The 15,933-nt window shown below is 31.5% G+C and overlaps 1 protein-coding gene across 1 annotated transcript in view; it reads right to left on the bottom strand.

Annotated features, from left to right (window-relative positions):
• LOC129969937 (uncharacterized protein CG3556-like) overlaps positions 1-15,933 on the bottom strand; it is a 42,877-nt gene that overhangs the window by 4,236 nt on the left and 22,708 nt on the right. The window contains exons 7-10 of the mRNA XM_056084424.1: positions 14,330-14,502; positions 9,344-9,539; positions 3,602-3,773; positions 347-480 (exon numbers count right to left, since the gene is read on the bottom strand). Coding sequence (XP_055940399.1) covers positions 347-480; positions 3,602-3,773; positions 9,344-9,539; positions 14,330-14,502 — 675 coding nt within the window. The remainder of the gene's footprint in view (positions 1-346; positions 481-3,601; positions 3,774-9,343; positions 9,540-14,329; positions 14,503-15,933) is intronic.

Consider the following 15,933-nt stretch of genomic DNA (forward strand, 5'->3'; position numbering starts at 1 on the left):
AAGGAAAGATAAATAGCCAACAGAAGATTTTACATGACGTATAGTTTGAAGTCATGTGATCGAACTAACCAATCACATTCGACTTGTGCTCGAGTGTCTCCTGAGATTGAGGCGCCTGTATATTTCCCCTATCGACAACTTTTGGTGATAATTTTTCTGTGGAATTCATCTTCCTATGCTTTCTACAGTATGAAATGCGATTTCATTTCGTTGATTCGTTTTAGCTGCAGATGCCGCCAAACAGGGGAAAATATATTATATACGCCCTATACATTCTCATAGAATAAGTGATCAAACTACATTTTGAAAATTGTCAATAATGAAACTGTTCAAAATATTTCCTTACTTTCTGTGGCTTGATTTATTGAATTGGCATCTTTTCCAACGTAAAGCAGCCAAAACAGACCGTTTTCAAAATCGTTGATAATACCGGCTATATCGTAAATGTACAATTTTTCTCCCATTTTTTTCCATTGAAATCTATAAAGGCAAACAGAAGATCATGAATGTTTGTAATAACACAAAGGAGTTCCAAAATCATTTCACAGGAATGAAATAACTTGAAAAGTATCATAATGATTTCTTACTAGTAAGATCACTAATTTTTTGCTAATGGAAATATAGTAATATCTCAAAATTTTATTGAAAATCTGATTAATGTAATATTTCCTTATTCATTAAAGTGAACTTCATATTCTAGCAATATTTTTAAAATGACCTTTTTGATATTCACTGGTACGAATCCCCCCCGGGGGGGACACCTCGAAATGAGGATGAGATGCTTCCGGCATGGTGGTTGGATCTCGCCACCCTGGAGGGTACACTAATAGGTGGGGGATCTGGCTCCTCCCATCGATGACGGGACGTACTTCCTTCGGGGAGGGTTGTACCGTGGCCGGTGACGGCTCTTAGGACTCAACCACAGTTCCCGCCAATGTTGCTGTTGCGGCGGTCCGGTCATTCAGTTTTATGGTTTAAATCCGTGTGCCTTCGGGCGGGTCGGAGAGTTAGATGGTTGACTTCACTGGTACGAAACCAAAACATTACTTTATATAAATTTTATACTCTCATGAAGTTTTCAATTATAATTAATTTGTATGTGTACGTGCGTGCGTGTGTGTGTTTAAATGTTTTCATTGCACTCTTAAAAGCAGCTTTCTTAGTTAAACGCTTCGCGAAAGTTTTACTTTGGTATGAAATTCATAGAGCAAACTAGAAATAACAGTAAATGAAGGCTCAAGACAAATGTCCACTTTCTCATTGATATTAAAGATATTTGACAATATATAAATCCATCTATAATGGATTTATATTGTTACAAACTTGTAATTTGCTTCCCATCACGGCTAGTATCACCTTAAGAAAGACCGTTGTAAGATCTGTGCTGAGCGGCTGCCACGTCGATGACCTGAGAGCTTGGCGACCATTTGGCGACTTGGCGTTGAATTTGGCGAGTTTGGCGACTAAATGGATAATACCAGAAAGTTCGAGAAGTTTCATGATCCATCCAGTAATAACAGAGATACACCCAGGTACGCCCTGATTGGTCTGCAGTTTCTAGCCCCGCCTCCCGGAACTATAAAAGACGAGCAATCTGAAGCTGCGAAGAAGCCGTGTGTATCGTCAGAAGTGGTGTGTGAGAGAGGAGTCGACACGTAGAGAAACTGAAGGATTAGCAAGCAAGCAAGCTGCTGAACTAATGATTAATTAATTGTGCTGCGTCATTACGATTAATTGACGGTATTTGTAGTAGAAGAAAAATTTTGTAACAATATATTGTCAAAGGTATGATAATAGAGAAATAAAACCATTCTCTAATTAAAATGAACAATGTATATTCTTGAAAAAAATTGTGAAAGAACTTAACAAAAACAGGTTTAAAAATTTAATTCAAGTTTAAATTTTTGAAAATTAAATATGAATTATTTAAATTAAAACAAATAATTGTAATCGGAATATGCCAAACGGTAATTTTAATCCTATACGAGTCTCAAATTGGAGCATCTTGTCTCCTATGCGAGTCGTATAGGAGACATATGCATTATCTTATTTCTCTGCTAATTTTCGAAAATAGTCAATTATAATTCCACAGAATTTAACATTTTCTTTAAATTAGTAACAATAATGGCCGAATTCGCTATTTTCCAAAGTTTAGTATGCATATGTAATCTATAAATAACTTGACACATAATCCTAATACAAATGAATTTTGTGTTGACTAATTCATTGTATTAATGTCTTATAGATTGAATGAAAAATATTATACACAAATTTATTAATTTCGAATTAAGATCAAATGACTAGAAAGGCATATGGGCCTTACTCCGCTCTTTGAACCAGAGCAAAAATGCTTCAGTTTAAAAGCTTAGTTTTATCGAAGATATTTCCTCGTCTTGTTTAGCGATTTGATTTAGAATTATATTTCTGGACAAAATACTCTTAGTGTGAAAGGAAAATTACTTTTGAAGCTTTGTTTTTGGATTACTAACGAATTAAGTAAGCCAGTGGCCAACAGCTTTAATATGTTTGTCACTGATAGTCACCGTGTAATATAACGATGTAAATCTGCATCGTATAGTGAAAACCTCACATTACTTAACGCAGCAACCTTTGGATAATAATTTTAATTTTACGAAAACTATTTTATCGTTTCCGAACGCAGCTGGAATTTTTGACTGCTTATTTCTTTATCTGTGACAATTACGATTTATCTGTAACGCTTTATCTGTAACGCATTACGATTACTTATATAAAAAGTAATAACATACAGGAAAAATTGTTTTCAGATAAAAATAAAGTAAGTAACGAATAATATTTACATTTTTGTATATGCTGTTAAATTTATTCAAAAAAACTGTAGCCTTTTTCGTAATGTAAAAATATATGAATATGCAAAATCAGTTCTGCATAAGTTCACTGAACCTAGAGAGTCACCTTATACTTTGTTGCATACGGAAATTCGAAAAGATGGCGTTGGTCACTAGCCTATATTTTCAAACAGATTGAGGAGTAAAATTTCACTATGTAAGAGTACCCACATACCATAAGGGTGGTCTTGTAGAAAATTCAATGTTCCTCTATGCTTAAATGCTAAAAATCATTTTATGAATTTTCATCTTTTGTAATGTAACGAAAGGTATTATGTTTGAAATATTATTATTATATTATAGTACACAGTAGATTTGTGGAACTCAAGGAATGGTTGTTCATAAAGATGTAGAAATACAGCAGCATTTTTTATTTGTGTGTGTGAAATTTAAAAAAAATTAAGTGTTTTTTGTGCATATTTCCCTTTATCTATACACATTTCTCAAGTAATTTTAAATTGTATTTATTAAAAATGCAAATTCATGCACTCAAGCCTTAAAAACGTTCGATACAGAACTAGAAGAACAGAATCATTATTTCGGCTCAAAAGACTTTTTACAATTTCACGGTCATCACTATAGCATTTTTTGGAAATTTTTTAAGCATCTTATAATTGTGTTTATCTTTGCAATAAAACATTTAAAATTCATAACACATCTTTTAAACAACATTTATAACATCAGCTATCAAAGATCTCATATATATATATAGCAGATTTATATAAATTTCGTACTTGTATTTGGGATCCACCTCTTCTGCCAGCTGCATAATCTCAAACACCGTTATATTTGCAGGTGTTCGAAGTGATATGGTGTGAACTATATCCCTCTCGTCGCCTATGTAGAGGGAATACTGGACTCGCATTTTGGGTCCGAGTTTATTTTTCACTTCAGATAATGTATCACCTTAAAAATAAATAACTATATTAAAACTAAGAAAAACAACGCAAAATTAAATCACTGATTTTAAAGTTTCATAAATTATTGAACAATTTGAATTTTAAATAATAATTAAAACAATCTAAATGATCCTAAAGTAAATATTTTATACAAGTTAATTTATCAAATTTAAGCATGTATCATTTCCTTTCCGAACAAAAATGCCAATCTATCGTATCTCACACAAAATTATGCATCTTGATTTGTTATTTAGTTATTAATTAACGAAATTAATGAATCAAATTATATTTACATAATAAATTGAATGCATTCCTTTTCTTAATAAATAAATTGAATAAGTTAACTATAATCAATGGTAACCGAAGTTAGAAGTATGCAAGGTTGTGAGAAATATCAGTGTCAGTTTTATAATTCTGAACACAACCCTAATGATATTCGAAACTAGTATATTTAGTTTAAAACCTTAATATTTTTTTATGGAGTAAATTATTCTTTTAACCCTTTCAAGGGTCATGGGAAGTATAATTCCTCCAAATTCAACAATTTCTGTATGCAGTTATGCGAGTTTGCGTAAATTATCACCAATCTTTCAATAAAGCAGTAATGTAGATATTCTAGTTTTTTTTATACCACACAAAATTATGCATATTGAATTGTTGTTTAGTTATTAATTAACAAAATTAATTAATGATTCAAATTACATTCATGTAATAAATTAATTGCTATTCCCTTTCTTAAGTCTATCTCAGTATTAAAATTGTTTTAATATACCATTACTAGAAAAAAAGGGCACTTTAAAGGGATTAATTTTTAAATTAGAGGTATTCTCTTTCCATTTACTTATTTTCACAAGAATAAATTGAAAATAATCGAGTAGACATGCTGAGCCTCCTTTCATTAATTGAGTTCAAAATTTTATATAGATCTACAATTTTGGTATCAAGTGCACACACTTATTTTAATTTATCTTATTAAATGTGCTGAGTTAAACATACAGGGTGTTTCAAAATTCATAGGCAAGAATTTAAGAGGTGATAGAAAACATCTAAACAAGCAATTTTCACCATACAATGCATGGGCGGAGTGCAAGTGGTGAACCGCTAGATGGCGCTGTAATGGAAAGCAAAATGCGCGAGTTTTCTCAGACATCGTTATTTCTACAATAGATTTCAAAAGGTATGGTAACGTACAGTAATCGGGAAAAGGTGGATATGCATTTTATGTGCGGTCTGGCAAGCGGGAATGCTTTTGAAGCCGCCAGGCTGTACAAGTAGCGTTTCCCGAGAAGATACGCTGGAAAGATTAGTCGGGATGGGCCCTTGTCTTGGCCGGCACGCTGCCAAGATTTCTCCTGTCTTTTTCCTGTGGGGCCATTTGAAAAGTCTCGCCTACGAAAGCTTTATCGTCTCCGACGAGGACCTAGTTTACCTAGGATTTCTGTTGCTGCCTGCGCCATCCGAGAAATGCCGGTTGTGTTTGAAAAAGTGCGCCCCTCACTACGTCGCAGGTGTAACGCCTGCATCATAGCAGTCGGTTTCATTTGTTGTCATTTTGTATGTCATTTTGCCATACAAATATGTCATTTTGCCATACAAGTTGTCAATAAAATTATTCAGTACCTCCTCTATCCGTTTGGTGTTTCGTTCTTTCATGTGACAGTAACGGATCCCTACTAGCGGTCCACTGCTTGCTCTCCGCCCATGCATGGCATAGCGAAAATTGCTTGTTTAGATGTTTCCTATCACCCCTTAAATTTTTGCCCATAAGTTTTGAAACACCCTGTATAGGAGATAAATAAGCTATAGATTTATGAGCGTAATCCAAAATTGAGCTGAGCCATAGAAAATTTTGGAATAAACTCATACGGCCCTTTCATTATATATATCTAATTAAACATGTTTATTATATGAGGGGACATGATATTGTTTTGGTTTGGGATTTTGAAACCTCAAAATGCAAGGGATAGAAAATTAGCGATTTATCGCTATAGAGACAAGTTTTCCGCTCTTAGGGTTAACCGAAAATGATAAAGAAGATTTTCATATGTAGCAATTTATCGACAAAAAATGTTGCAACTTGTCGCGAATATCGGCCATGTTCTAGATTCTCCAGTCTGGCCAATAAAGGGTGGGGAAGTAAAAATTTATCACCTGAAGAAGCACAGAGAAGAAAATGGGAATGAACTCGAAAAAGTGAGGAGAGGTATCGAAAGTTTATATATAGATTTTAAATTTTTCTAGCTTGTTAAAAAAGTTTTGGAGTTCAAACAATTTTCAAGTGGGGGAAAAAATATAGTTTTTCGAAATATTAACGAATGCGTAGTCTGATAGTCACGTGATTGTTTAAAACCGGTTTCGATTGTTTTTCGTGAAGAATTTTAGAACTCAATTGATTTTGAAATGGTCAAAAACCATCGTTTTTCTAAATGTTGGTGATTGCGAAATATGAGTCATGTGAGAACATTATAGTTTTCTGTCGGATTGATATCCTATGATTAGAAAAAAAATAATGTTCTGTATGATAACTTGAAATTTGCAATAGCAGATTTCAATTTTTAAAAATTTATTTTTGAATAGAAAGATTGGCAAATTTAGAGAAAAATATTATAGTTACTAAATTGTAGGTAAGATTTCAAACTAAATTTCATCAAAATAGATAGATTAAAAATAAAACTATCATATTCTGATATATACGGATGAATAAGAGCAATCCATAGAGGAAGTTCATCCAAATTATAGAAATCAAAAGGAAAGAATTCTTATTCTCATTTTTAGAGACATCGCACCGAGATGTCCCACATGTCGGGTCATTTTTAGCATTAAACACATTTAATTGAATGTTCTTCAGTTAACTCTCACAGAATTCGTTTTTTTTAATCATCGTCTTTAACAGACTAAAGGGGACCTCCCTTAACAGACTAGGGGGGGGGGTGTACCACCAAAATATTTTCAAATTCTTAAAGGCTATTTGTTTATGTTTTTTATATACATCTAATAAAAAGTTGTGTTTGTGTTTTGTTGTGTGTGTTTTCAATTTGTGTGACAGCTAATGCTTTCACTTTTGGCTTCCAATTTTAAATCATTGCTTATTTTATATATTCATTATAATTTAATCAAATTTCGCCTTCTCTTACTGAAGCCGAATGATTATATATTTTAATTAATGAAGCATTTTTATCTAGTACGATTTTAGACTATATGCTTGGCACAGCATAGCTAGATATCGCTCTTGCGCCAAAAAAAAATCCAAAACAATAACAACATCCAAACTATAGAAATCAAAAGAATTCTTGTTTAAAACTCACGTTAAATTTCATTCATCATATTCATAACATTTTTTTTTTAATTCTGTGTTTAGAGACACTAAATTCTGGAGAAACTTCAAGGTCTTCAGACGATAATATTTTTAATTTGTATTATTTCTATAAGAAAAGTAAAAATTTAATGGCATTAAGAACCGATACTAAAAGATGTAGAATAAGTTTCTGTAAAATATATCTAATTTTATACTGATTTTACTTTGTGGAGGGTTTAATATGAGAAATGTAAGCATCACTAACAGAGATAACAATTTTAGTGCCGAGGTAACATAATTTTACAAATCTGAAAATATAAAACGGTTGTTGTTGTTTCTTATCCCCCTTGGATTGAACACCAATTCAAACCAAGTCCAAGAGATCGAATCGCATGATAAGTTTGCAAACTGACACCCCCTTCATTCACCAGCTGCCTCACAGAAGCGTCAATATATTCAATGATATGAGGAGGAATTTGTCGGCCGAGCAGTGGCAAAGGGTATACATCCTATGACCTCTGATGAAGAAAAGATTTCTTATATGGCCAGATCTTAGCCTATATAAGAGTGTTTGAACACTCTTTGGATTGGTGCATGCCAAAGACAAGCCTCGACGCCTAGAAAACGGAGAAAACATATGCCTACATATTATATCTATCTAAATTTAGCTCGAATCAAAAATATATTTGTTGAAGCCCAACCACCTAACCTTCCATAAATTGTCTTTGCTTCTGCGACTGTATCAGCGCCTCTGGAGAGAATTACAAACACTGAAGATTTTTTTTTCTAAATAAAACCTTGATTATGAAAACCAAGTATTTATAAAAGGGTAGAATGTCATTAAATATGAAATGATATTTATTTGTTGATAATTTAATTCAATTTAGTTGTAGTCAGAGAATGAAATGTTAGTACATGATCTCATTTGGAGCAAACTTGGAATTTTTGGACCATAATCAGGCAACAAGTATGACATCTGAGCTGCCACCCATCGCTTTGAACTTTTGAGTCACAACAGTTAAGGGGCTTGTTTTTTAATGTTTGTAAAGTATCCCAAGCTCTTATAAGTGATTGATACTCCATAGAATCGGGTTTCGAACATGTGGTACCAGTTTCGTCTGCTGGATAGGAGGATCACTGCAGCCATATAATTTAAGGAGAAATCCAAAATACAAATTTCATAAAAGTTGATTAAAAATACATCATGGAAGCTAAATGCATGAATAAATAATTTTCAAAAGCCACCACAGTTTAACTAATTTTAAATATCATGGTATAGTACTTAATTTCTAAATTGTTATAGTTGGAAAAGTGTTCTAACTTGACTAACTACACTTTATCTTATTTGAGTTAGGAAAAATACTGCAGAAAAAAATTTCGATATCTTAATTTTTATATAGTCCCCCTATCCTATTAAATATATTAAAATACTCTTGACATCTAACTTGGTCAATTTTAGTTCTAGAACAGTGAAATATTTTTAAGATTTTAATGTTTAAAGAATATTTCATTGAATATAAATGATAAAATTTCATGAAAATTGCGCATCATTTCATTACAAAATTGTGTATTAGTAGTAGAAAAGTGCAAAATTAGGCGTCTTATTTTAATATGCAGCGGCTACATAAAAATGTAGACCTTCTGATGATGATGATGATGATATCGTGTCCGCTTTGCCACCGAAAGGGGATGCAGTAACTTCTGAGGATAAAGACCCCTGAGCACCCGAGGACAGAAATCTGACTTTTAGCTCATATGAAGAGGACACTAACACATTCGCTTGCACAACCCCTTTTTACGGGGGGGGGGAGGAGCTCTTACACACACCTCACAAATAGAATGAAAGGTGAAGAACAACCATGCCCGGACCAGGACTCAAACCCGGGACACTCAGATCGCGGGGAAGATGCACTACCCCTAGGCCAGGACGCCGGATAATGCCTTCTAATTTTTTAAAGTTGTATCTTAGTTAAGTCAAAGACAAGATGTCATCTAGGGCATTTCCTATATTTTATATATATGCTTAGCAGATAATGGACCATAATTAAAAGGAACGTCATTTATATTCACTATTTTCGAATTTCATTATAAGTATTTTAGATTTCTTCTGTATTCTAATGATCGATTTACCTTCTTAATTAGGTGTAAGGTGGAAAGTTTATTCTAATGTCAGAGAAATATATTTTCAAGGTCATGATTTCCTTTCATTAAATATTTTAATACCACAAATGAAAAAGCAACAAAAACTTGAAAACATTATAAGAAAGCGTCACAATCCATACCATTCGATTCTTGCTGCAGACCAACAGAACAGTTAATGTTTCCAATATCCGATAGGCTTTTGCCGTTTAAAATAGGTAGAATCAAATATGTCGCCAAAAAATCAACACTCGACGAATTCAAATATCTCATTAAATGATTGACTGCTGCCTCAAGTTTCCAATCTTTGCTCTTTTCCTCGCCAGCGGATAAAAGTGCCTGAAAAAAAAGTAAAACTTGAAAAATACTTCTTAAAACTAGATACTGATATAAATAATGTATTGGTTTTCTCCTCTAAAAATTTTACTTCGTTGATATGTAATTGCTTATAAAGAAACATTTAATTTACAAGCTTAATATCTAATGTGAAATTTCCAGAGATTAAATTTTTTTAATCTTTTTAAAATATGAAAACTATGTATGAGAAAGTAGGAAAAGAAACTATAAAATTCCAACTGAATCCCCTTGGAATCACTGAAAATTCAAATTAAAAATATGAAGGGGTATAACAGTTTGGAATTTGATTGTTAATGATTGGATTTACACAGTGTTTTCTGATGAAAATTGATTTTCTATAATCAGAATAAAAAGACTTTGCCTAACTTACATACACAATTTTATTTTACGAAATGAAATTGAAAATTCTAAAGATTGATCATTTCGGAGGTTAATTAGTATTTAATTTGCACATGTATTTAAGTTTGTGAATCATATGAATGACGTGAAGTTGATAACGAATCCAAAATCTTCTCTTAATTGTTTTTCAACTCCATTATTTAATAAGAAAATAAGTTTCTAACTAGTTTTTATTTGTACGAGATTCTTTACCTAATGACTCATTTTTTTATTACTAACTATGCAAGTCTATATGATAACACATATTTCATACACGTTGCATACGTTTCCATTTGTTTTTGATTACGCAGCATACAATACAGATCGCCTTCTCATACCCCCCGTATCCGTAACCATTCTGGTCACTGAACGGTTTGGTGAGCATGTTACGAGAATTTTATTTAAGTACCAAATATTTACAGTACAAAAAAAATTAGAGTTTACAAGCATATAAAAAATGATATTGAGATGAAACCGTCCACAAAGATTTTCAATTTAGAAATATCATTTGAAATAATAAGATGCTGAGAGACAAAATGTGTAAAAATATACATATTCTGTGTTCACTTATTTTTATGACAGATGAGGATACAGCTATAAAAATCAGATGGAAAATTATTTGGTTAATGAAAACGGAGAGCAACTTTGTTTGATTGAAATGTCTGATAGGAGCTGCGGTGCTATTTTTTCCCCTTAGTCTTTCTTAGTATGACACTTGATGTTGAGAGCTAGGAGGTAAGAATAGGTCTTTATTTTCACTTATAATTTTGATTATCCTATTGATTTTTTTTTTGCCTGGAAAGGAAGTTGCTGGCGACTCTTTTCAGCCTTCTTGTTCATGGTTTGGTGATGTTTTTTTCATATGCCGAGAGATTGTGAGGATAAGAGGAAATCGTCAAAAAAAATTGAACTCGAGATTTTTGCATAGTGTTTCAGAATACCCCAAGTCCGAAAAACGATTGTTTATATCCGTTTCTGTGAACAAGATAGCTTGCAAACAATTTGAGCTAAACAAATGAAATTTAGTACAATTATATCAATTATAGAATACAATTATAGATTTCTATCAAATTTTGAACGAAATTCAAAACAGAAGTATGTACATCTGGCTGTACGGATACTGCAAAACGAAGAGAGATAAATGGAAAAAAATTTAGTTCAGATTTAAGAATGCGAACTGAATTGAAATTAAACCGAATTGTCAACTTAATTGAACCGAATTGAAATCAAATCCATAAAACCTAAAAAAATCCATAGAATAGCCAAAATGTAGGTATCTATCAAATTTGGAATCAAATCTGTCAAGATATTGATCATATGTCGTTCCAATATCAATCAATGTCAGTATGCAAGTCCATTTACTCAAGAATGCAAAGAATTAAAAGAAATTAGGTACTCATTCTTACCACTATAACTTTAATTTGTCAAATTCTGATTTCAATGAATTATTAAATATGCGTTCAAGTATATATCCAATTTTTCTGTACTAACTTCTTTTTACCAATGCCAATGATTAATTGTCAAAGATAGTACGATAGAATCTAACAATAAGAAACACTGTTTTATCGTCAAAAATCTACATTTTGTAACTATTTTTCGCCAATGCCATCTAAACCATTCGCGGTCTTATCAAGGTCCACAGGTTAAATCGAGGTGGGGGAGGAGAGGATAACACCTTTAATAGGGAATATGAAAGAAACTTTTGAGAAAAGAATTCCCACTAGTGGTATTTGCTCTCTTCTTCAAATAGTTGATTTAATTTCTCGCCTATTCAGAAAATAACTCTTCCTTTTTTTAATACAGAAAATTAGAAGAAAAATGAGATCGTTACATGTTTTTCAATTATTATGCAAGACGGGCAGATATGTTCCATACTCTTTCTCTTATCTTGAATCAGCAAATTATAATCCAATAATTACAATCTAAAATTTTCCGAATAATATGAATATTTCATTTTTAAAATTTTGAACATTTTAAATATCTACTTCTATTCTAGTTTCAAATACAGCTGTATATAAAATCCTTCTTTGAATGAATAATAAACATTACATCAATGGTTGGAGTGGCATTTATTCAAAGTGCCCTTCAAATTTTGCACTCTAAAAAAACACTCGAAACGAACACTCAGCATATCATAATGGTAAATAATTTTAGTACAAGAGATAAATTAATTTTAAACAGATTATACAACTGAAGAAAGCAAATGAAATTAAACAAGGTGTTAAAGTTTCACTTTTACACATTTTAAATATAAAAGAAACAGTCTTTAGCCTATAAAAATACTTTTCTGAAGTGAGGTAATTGTTGACAATGTATAATACAATAAACCCCCCTAAAACAATTTTAGTTAATCTCCGATCTAATTATCTAATTTTAAAGGGTGATGCTACCAAAAAAGATTTTTTAAATTGTATATAAGTATGTATTAAAAAGCGCTTATGTACAGGGTACTTACAAAAATATGGAACTTTAAAAACTAATAACTTGAGGAAAATAAATTCCATTTGTACAGAAAGGATTAAAAAGAAACTAGATTTTTGTTACGAGATCAAAATTTATTGATAATATAATTTACAATTTAAGCCATCAAGTAGTTTGTAGCTGGTGCAACGATGCATTACTTAGAATAAGAATTTGGACTGCGTAACGGCTTACAAATATTTAATTCATAATCCTTTATTCAAAAATTGTAGTGGTAAAATTTCATTTTCGGTTTAGGATGCTTGCAAATTCGCATCCTAATTCCACTGAAGAACATGTTGTACATGAATGTCTGGTTTAAGCTTGTGCGTCAAACATTCCATCGTTCGTGCAGTGTGGGAATTAAATGAGTTCGAAATTAAGAGATCCGTCCCTAAAAGCATTCAATTCAAAATGAGGCAGTAATCATGTTCGCTGTCTCATGACTCCCCAATGTTTTTCATTTATCCGATTGTACGAAAGCCTCTAATTAGATACTTCTTCTCTGTTATAACCACAAAAAGCAATATTATATATAGCAGCACCATGCACACTGTTTTAAAGAGAAATGTTACAAGGCTGAAATCTTTCGTAAAAGCGAAGGTCTTTTGTGTAATTCAACTTAAAAGTCATAAAAAATATAAGTTGGTTTAAAAAATAATTTCATAATAATATCTATTTAAATTCACTATTGATATTTTATTTTCTTATCACTGTCCGTTTTATAGACCTTATTTACATGTGCCACGACCATAGCCTACTTCTATTCTACATCGTTAATGCTTTTTAAGAATAAAGAAGTGCGATTTAAAAAGTTGTCATTTGGTCTAATGTAAAAAAAATAATAATTCACCATGAGTTTATACTAAATGCTGATATTTGCTCGTATAAGTTAAAAATGATATTTAGTAAATATTCGGTCTTTCGCCAATGTATTTGGGGCGTCGACATTCCTTGGAGAGTAAAGAAATTCTGCACAATTCCGATTTTCATATTAAATAAATTTCAAACAAAGGCATCTTTTGCAAGAAATTCCGTGAACTCTCATTTATAAACGAGTCTTTTATTCAAAAATATTATTGGAATCTGAATTTTACAACATATTTCGTATATTCTTATTATTATGAAGTTAATCATATTGAATAAATTATACATTAACTACATTTACCTTGAAGAACTTTCCAAAATGAACTTCTGAACATTGTGAATCTAAAGCAGTGAAAAAAATGAATCAGTATTGTAGTGATTGGTTCATAGATGGCGCTAGACCACTAGCCCGAGTGTAATTAAAAGAGTGATGTCATTCGAATGTTGGCTCTTGGAGGAGAAGGAGTTACTGAGCAGAGTAACTCGAACGAATCTGAAATAAATCTGTTAAGTTTTCTATTTGCCTAATTTTTTCAAAGCACTCACGAACCAGCCACGACAAGTATTATTAAGCAAGGAGGTAGTTTCATCATTAGCTCCATCTATTGAGAGTCATCAGCATTATTTAGCTAATAAATATTTTTAATTTATTCCTGGTAACATGTAACAAACAAATCTTTTCGAAAAATTTCGCACAGATAAGTTTTGAATTGGTCATTTAATTAAACCATTAATTTAAACCATCTTTAACCAAAATGACAAAAATGAAATAAATCAAACCAAATTATCAGAAACTTCAAAATTATCTAACAATAAATGGAAAAATTAATAATTTAATGGAATAACGAATGGATTAATTATTATTTCGAGATGTGTAATCCATTCTAAATATCAGTCATCGAGGAATCATCAGAAATGAATTGACAGAATACAACAACACATTTCTAAATCATTCTATTCGTTACTTGCTTCACAAATGACTCACAAACATTACAAATTTACAACGATCGTGTGCCTATTGAGTTTCGAGCGGATCATAATAAAAAAGCGCGAACTTTCCAACTTACTTGTGTGACTATTGCAGTTGTATAGATATTTCCAAAACTTCCATCTTCAAGCTGAAGCTGCTTGAGTTTTTTCAAGGCTTCTTCATAATCAGTATAGAGAGAGGAAGAATTGGAGTCGTCCTGCTGATTGGCTCGTATACATGACAGAGCCATGACAGCTGCAGCTTGGACATCTTTAAGAATAAAAAAATAGAAAATAATATATTTCTTTGGTCTAAACAATTATTACATTAATCACTTTTAATGAAGTTTCAACTTGAAAAAATAATAGGCTTTGATGTAATTTATCTACATTTTTAAACCTAACGAATAGAAGCAATCCCTTTAAATTCAGTTTTGATGGTAAATGTCTAAGTTATAAAATACTAAAAATTTCCCATTTAAGGAAGCAAAAATTATATATTTTGGTAACTTATTTTATATAGATAATGATGACAGTCATACTTAAATGAAATAATTATGAATTGAGCTTCAATTAACTAGTTGTATCAAGCTAATTAATGATTATTCAATTTAATAATTTTTGATTTACCGTAGTAATAAATTGATTTAAAGCACATGCATCATAAAAGGGATAATCTGCACTTTGTAATTATCAATAATTGCAGAATAAAATATTCGTTACGACGTTCGGTTATCATCCGCCAAATCTACAATATTATTTTCCTGCACAGTTAGTCTCATAGTAAGGAAAAGAGATTTACAGATATTCCAAATGGATGATGAATGGTTGCTGTTTGGCGACATTTTTCAACTTTGGCGACAAAATGTCGCTTATTTTTTTGTCTTGCCAAATTACTGTTCGTTTTTTATTTGCAACTGAGAATAACTGGACGCGAACATATCTAATTGGCAATCATGTGCGCGTTTCCTTACGGATGCGAATAAATTTAAAAGAACATAAGATTAAATACGATTTTAAATATTAGAATGCAACTTCGTGAGAAAACTTTTCTATGCGTTTTTTTAACTAAATATTTTGCCTATCACACACATATTTCTAAAGTGGCAAAAGTAAAAATTGAATATTTGGGGAAAATAATGAAAAATGAAGCTCCGAAAAAATAAAACTATACAAATGCTCTGATCAGCGGGATTTTTTAAAAAAGCAATTCCTTTGATAAAAGCCTATTTGTTTAATAATACCTAAAAAATACAATTTTTTCACTAATATCGCTTCAAAAACCGGGTGTTTATTTTTTTTAATTTTGTCACTTTTGAATCAGGTATTACTTTTTTACTTGTATCGCTTTACAGGCGTAGAAACTCGGGTTTCCTTTACTAATATCACTTTAAAGCAAGGGCCAACCATTTCCTAAAAGAAATGTATATTCTGAATCACTTTTTAAAAATATTGCAGAAATCGCTGCTCACTGATATATCTAATCTTTAACATATTTTAAATACACTATTTAAGCAGTATAAATTTAAAATTCTATCAATCCTCAAAATAAAATTATACCGATATTCCTTTTTATCTATTTTTATAGGAAAAAGTAGATGTTTGCAAATTTTCACTCATTCCATCAGCGATATGTTTCTTATCATTTTTAAGTACACAGAATGGGTTTTCGGTGATACACATTTTATGTAATCAGCTTTAA

The sequence above is a fragment of the Argiope bruennichi genome, chromosome 1 (genome assembly GCF_947563725.1).
Source record: "Argiope bruennichi chromosome 1, qqArgBrue1.1, whole genome shotgun sequence".
Classification (NCBI taxonomy): Eukaryota; Metazoa; Arthropoda; class Arachnida; order Araneae; family Araneidae; genus Argiope; species Argiope bruennichi.